The 6,798-nt window shown below is 35.0% G+C and overlaps 1 protein-coding gene across 1 annotated transcript; it reads right to left on the reverse strand.

The window, feature by feature from the left end:
* Positions 1-6,069: 6,069 nt before the first annotated feature.
* Positions 6,070-6,761, reverse strand: LOC115227652 (LIM/homeobox protein Lhx1). The gene has a single exon (XM_029798414.2). The coding sequence runs from the start codon at positions 6,673-6,675 to the stop codon at positions 6,085-6,087; it is 591 nt and encodes a 196-aa protein (XP_029654274.2). The 5' UTR covers positions 6,676-6,761; the 3' UTR covers positions 6,070-6,084.
* Positions 6,762-6,798: the final 37 nt, after the last annotated feature.

Here is a 6,798-nt window from a genome sequence, read left to right on the forward strand (position 1 = left end):
CCGACTTTACGCTCTGAGTTCAAATGACGCTGGGGTCGACGTTGCCTTTCATCTTCCAAGGGTCAATAAAATAAGTAAAGGAAGAGCAATGGAGTCAAGGTAGCTGACTTTTTCTTCCCCCGAAAAATTGCTGGCCTGTTACCAAAATTTTAATCATTGTTTCAGAGATGTTTCTGCCGAAGACAACTTGGCCTTTCATAGACTTACCAGATTCACTGAAATTGCTGGCCTTGTGTTAAAGTTTGAAAGCAATATTTCAGCGAGATGTATTTTAGAAGGAAAAATGATAATGACTCTTAATCTTCGTTTGGGATTTTAGTCAACTACAAATGATAATAATAAACCTTTCTACACGAAGCACAAGGCCTTATTTATTTATTTATTTATTTTATTTATTTATTTTTTTGAGCGGGGAAACTAGTCCATTACATTGACTCCAGTGTGTGACTGGTACTTAATTGATCGACCCCGAAAAGTTGAAAGGCATGGTCAACCTCGGCGGAATTTGAACTCAATACCGCAAAGCATCTCTCCAAACGTGGTAACGATTCTGCCAGTTCACCGCCTTAATAATAATAATAATAATAATAATAATAATAATAATAATAATAAAATAATAATGATGATAATAATAATAATAATAATAATAATGATGATGATGATGATGATGATGATGATGATGATGATGGTGATGATGATAATAATAATAATAATAATAATAATAATAATAATAATAATAATAATAATAATAATATAACAACAACAACAACAACAACAACAACAACAACAACAATAACAACAACAAGACCATTCAGAGAGCGCAAACCTCTGCCAAGGAGACACCAACATCTGCTCAACTATTAGCCAGAGATGATTTTTAAAATGAAAATATCTGAAATAAACTCGACTGCTCTCACAAACGAGAATACTAAAAATGAAACCGACAGCTCACAAAAATTAAGTAAAAGTACAAGAAAAATAATTCAGAATTCTTGTCCGGAATCAGATCGATCCCAAAATCTAATCAGTTCGTGCCAGTCACGAGGCCAAACATCCATGAAAGTTTCATCCGAATTCATCCAACCTTTCTTGAGATATCTTGTCCACGGACAAACAAACGAACTGAAAACAATACTCCCACCTTCGCTAAGGCGGAAGTAATAATGATGATGATTTTAAAAAGCAGGAATGTTTTCGGAAAATGGAATTTCGGATGATATATTATTAAATATATTATCTGAGTGTCTGATGAAACTTGGAAGTTTTTTTTTTTTAGAGATAATATGTACTATATTAGTTTTGATAGTGGAGGTTTTAAGTACAAAATCCTGTGTGTTGAAATATACTTAACTAGAAAGAAAGTGTTGGAGAGATGTGTCGAAATATTTACAAAACATGCGGATCAGCAGATTAATGTATATGCAAACACACAGACACGGAAACTAGATAAGCCCTCAAGCGATATATGCAAATATATCATTTAAATTTGGTTTCTAAATACACTTGAAGACTAATTAAGAAACGGTTTATAAAATCAATAACACAATGGTATACAGAAATATTGATATTTTATTAGAACAAACAATCTCTTTATTCCGTTAACATAGAGGAAGGCGCGCAGACGATGACATCCATATGAATATATATACACAAATTTGTGTGTGTGTGTGTGTACAGAGAGAGAAAGACAGGGGGGGGGGATCTAATCCTAATATACATATATACAAATATTCTGATATGCAATGAGATACTTGTATTCACAAAGACATGCTGAGATAACTATGTTTATAAGAAATGAGTATCGCGTATACACAACAGCATATAAACTCACATAAATATGTAACCATTTCCATTCACACAAACACCACACTCACGTTCGCGGGTGTATGTGTGCGTCTGCGTGTGTAAATGCATACATATATATGCATACAAGCTTTGTTTGTGCCCAGCTCCTTCATGTAACCCAACCATAACCATCATTTGATCAAATGTATTGACTTACGAATGCTCTGGAGAGCGTGAGAACTGAAGAAGTGTGTACATGTGCAGCGAGACAAGTGTCGGTACATGCCAAATACAATACAGGCACTTCAGGGATTAACTATCTCACCAAGGGACTTAATTTTTGTTACTATTGCTGCCTATTGTTAAACTAAACTCCCTCGTATATCAATATCTTCATTATTATTATCACCCCTTGTGGCCAATAAAAGATATGACAATAATAATAATCATTAATAATTATTAAGGGTAGTGGATTGGCAGACTGTTTAGAGCGTTAAGTCAAATGCTTTCCGATATATGTTCCGGTTATTTAAGTTGTGAGTTCAAATCACACTGATGTCCTTCGGCGTTTGTGAGAACAGGGTCACTAAAATTAAGTGCCATTCATGTTCTAGGATCGATATAATCGACTAACATCTAAAATTGTTTCAACATTTGCACCACGTTATTATTTTTAAATATTGAAGAAAGGCGGGGAGCTAGGTGAATCGATAACACGCCGGACAAATTGCTTAGCAGCATTTCATCCGCCTTTACGTTTTAAGTTCAATTTCCGCCGATGTCGACTTTAACTTTTAGGGACGATAAAATAAGTACTTGAGTGCTGAGGTCAATGTAATCGAATTAACCGCTTCCCTCAAAATTTCTGGCCTTGTATTAAAATTTGAAACCGTTATTAAATATGAAGGACAGTTGAAAAGCAAACTCATCGGAGAGCCGAACAAAATAACGTGCGATATTTTTTCCGGCTCTTTTCGTTTACATTTCAATTTTTTCGAGGTCAATTTTGCTTTTTCATAAAGAGGAGTATCAGTCAAATACTAGCTTTGATATAAGAGACATTCCTCTCTCCCCAAATCACTGAAAATGTACATAGATTGAAAATAATTATACCTATGGACTACGAAATCAGTGTTGGACAATCGAAAGGTTAAGTTTACCGGTCACTGGCTGGAGTATTCGATCAAGTAAGTTACATTCAGAAATTTTGTTTCACACACATATAAGCATATATATTCACTTTCACTGATATATGTAAGCACGCACAACCAGAAGTCGTATTGTATTCACACTCAAGGAATATTTGAAAGCAAAGTCATAACTATATATATATATATATATATATAAACAAAGGACATTACACATAAACACATACACACACACACACACACACACACACACACACATATATATATATATATATACATATCATATATAAGTGTGTATGTATGTATGTATGATTTTTGTGCAAGTGTGTGCTTATGCGTAGGAGTGTAAATGCGTACAAAGTTTGTGTGTGCGTGTGAGAGTGTGTCAGTGTTTGTATTAAGATATGTTGAGCATGTGTGTGAGTATTTTTGCGAGGTCTTCTTCTGAGTGAAGTGACACCGTGCATTGCGCTGATCGCTATGTTTGCAAATGTATATTTGCTGATAAAACTAAGACCAACTGCGGTGTATCTAAGAGCTCTGTACCAAGAGGCTTATTTCATGGGAAATGGGGTGACGATGGCAAGGGATAGATCTTGAATGAGTTGTATGTATTCTACCCCATCCATTTAATATTCCTTTGCTTCCTCCTTGACATCTCTCCCTTCCATTTTTTTTTCCTACTTCCTAAAGCTATGCCTGCATTCTTTTTACCCACCCTCTTTTCATATCTTATTTCTTTCATAAAATAGTCCCCTGGTGTTTAATGGAACTTCTGCACCTATGATATCCAGAACCCGGTAGCTAACATGTATGTTTATATTCGTTTATGACTGTATGAGTGAATGTGTGTGTGTGTGTGTGAGTGTGTGTATAGAGAGATAACTATCTATCTATCTATATCTATCTATCTATCTATCTATCTATCTATCTATCTATCTATCTATCTATCTATATCTATCTATCTATATCTATCTATCTATCTATCTATCTATCTATATCTATATATCTATATATATATATATATATGTATGTGTGTGTGTGTGGTGTGTGTGTGTGTGTGTGTGTGTGTGTGTTAATGTTTTCTTAATGACTGAAACCAACAAACGTTTTTAAAATAACTCAATAAGTAATGTAGGACCATAAATATGTTTGTTTTGAAAATGTCAAGGAAACAATATCTGTGTGTGTGTGTGTGTGTGTGTGTGTGTGTGTGTGTGTGAGTGAGTGAGTGTACACACACATAGATTTACATATACACATATTCACGCGTGCGCGCACAAACGCGAGCATACTTACTTGAGAACGCCTATCAAGGTAGAAACAGAACTCCCCACTTATCCTCTTATTCCCTGGCAATAAGCCCGTTCTATTTTTTTAATGGCATGTCAGTTTTGGAGAAATGCTTATTTTCGAGATTTTCTCCCCTTCTCATATGATGTTAGTCTCGACTGATGCGGGATAATTTGAATAAATCAAGAATTAATTTTGTATGGTGTTTGATACGTTTGTCTTTGTGTTACTCAAATACATGCTACTGGCCAAACCGACACACACCGAAGCTACATACATGCATACATTTATAAATACAAATGGGTATGTATATACGCCCGTTTATATATCAAACTTTGTGTGTATTATTTAGGCATTTATATATATAGCTCCGTAGTTATCTGCAAGTACATAAAATTTAAGTAGCCATGTCTTTATACGTACTTATGTTTATTATGTTTTGTATATATATTTGTATGAGAGTGTTTGTGTGCTTGCGTACACATATATCTTCAGACATATATATAATATGCAATAACACGTACTGAAGTCCATGTATGTATGTATGTATTTGTGCGGGTGTGTTAAAGTATGAAACTCTTATTTTTCGAAAACTTCTGGAATTGGATGTTTGACACAAAATTGATACTGTATTGACACATAACATTTGGAAGCTCCAAAATTATGAAATATTAATCGACTCTTACTAGATTTGAACTGAAACAAGACCGTATTTAGGAGTTTGAGGATGTAATATTTGTTAAGCACGTATCATCATGAATACCGCATATAATATAGTGTATTTTGCTCTTAAAAACTCTGTACATATCACCACAAATATTTAATACTTACGTCTATAATCTTAGTGAGTTGGCAGAGTTGATTGAACACTTAAATATATAACTTTTATATTTGTTTTCTTTCTCTCTCTATGATTTGAATTTTGAGTTCTAACATCAGACATATTCTTCATCTAGTATCTCTAGTGTACATATAATATGTATCAAGTAAGCGGTAATTCAGTATTTCCTATCTTATCGACCCTGGATGAATACAGCTCAGAGTTTATACTAGAAAGAAAATTTAGCTCAGGACATAAAGTAATGCAAGGTCCCTAATTTCTAACTTAACCAAAATGACCAAGAAGAAGTAGTAAGTATATAACTGAAATTATTCCAGCACGAGTTTGGTACTCTATGGACGATGAAAAGCAAGTAAAATGGACCGCGGCTCAATTTGAAGTCGCACGATATTGTTAAGATCATTATCTAGTGGCATTTCTTCCGACTCATGAATTCAAACCGCGCCGAGGTCAACTTTGTCTTTCATCCCATCGAGGTTGATAAAATAAAGCAACAGTCAAGGATTAGACCTGATGTAATTGACTCTCACTCCTCCAAAATTACTAGCACTGTAACAAAATTTGGAACAATTATTTACTGTTGTTTTTTTTTTGTTTTTTTACTGAACTACAGGAATTCAGTAATTTTGAAGCAAGAGGATTAGTCACTACCATCACCGACCTTAGCATGTAGATGGTACTTCGTTTTATCTATCTCAAAATGCAAAGCTCACTCTGACCAGATTTGAACTTAGAATGTAAAAACTGGAACAAAATGTCGCAAGCCATTTTTCTCCCAAGGACTGACAATTGTACCAATTCACCAACAAACTTAAAATTTACTCGTGGCTTTATTCTCATAGCTTTATTCTGGCAGGTGTAGAGGTATGGGTGTAGGCAAATCTTGTAGTTTTATCCCGTCATGAGATTTTAAATTAATCACAATCTAAACTCTGTTCCTTTTCATGACACACATCATATAAAAATACCTGTAATATACCAAATGAGTCGATTTACACGACAATGTTTTGTTCACACTTACAGAAGCAAACTTTGTTTCTTGGTCGAACCTAAAATACAGAAATATTGCCAATACATGTTTAATATAAAAAGGTTCCTCACCTGAATAACACGCATGTTCAACCCCGTTTCTTGTGCCAGTTGTTCCCTTATATGCCGTGTTGGCTTAGGGGTGGCAGCGAAAGCCGCTTTTAGTGTTTCTAATTGTTTCGCTTTGATGGTCGTACGTGGTCCCCGTCGTTTAGCACCCATGTTGCTTTCGGAGTGATCTGCTGAAATGTTCGTAGAGTCTTTGCTGTTGTCCTTGACTGTGTTATTGTTTTTGTTCGTGATGTTATTAGTAATAATGTTCGTGGTCCCATTAGCATTGCTGTTGTTATTTTTGTTTATGGGTAATGTCCCCGAATTTGAAAGACTATCAACACTGTTTGAAAAGTTAATAATTGTATCGTCTTTCACATCGTCTGGGCTGCCAATGTTGGACGAAACGGAATTGGGCGCCATCGACGAATTGCTGTTAGTGTTGCAGGTATTGTTCATAATACTGTTATTACCTAGGCAAGGCGGACCGACATTTTCTTTACTATCCCGACTGTTGTCTCCATCCATGCTGAAATCTCTGTCTGATACGTTGCCTGTGTTGTCTAAACTGCTATCCAGATCGACGTCATCATCAATGTCTGAACCTAGCGAGAGACAGACAGAAAAAAAAATAGGTATGTAAACAAAGCC

Source organism: Octopus sinensis, unplaced genomic scaffold, assembly GCF_006345805.1.
Source record: "Octopus sinensis unplaced genomic scaffold, ASM634580v1 Contig06443, whole genome shotgun sequence".
NCBI classification, from domain to species: domain Eukaryota; kingdom Metazoa; phylum Mollusca; class Cephalopoda; order Octopoda; family Octopodidae; genus Octopus; species Octopus sinensis.

Excerpts from the sequence above, each read along its gene's own strand:
- LOC115227652 (XM_029798414.2), bottom strand. The coding sequence starts at position 6,675 with ATGGATGGAGACAACAGTCGGGATAGTAAAGAAAATGTCGGTCCGCCT.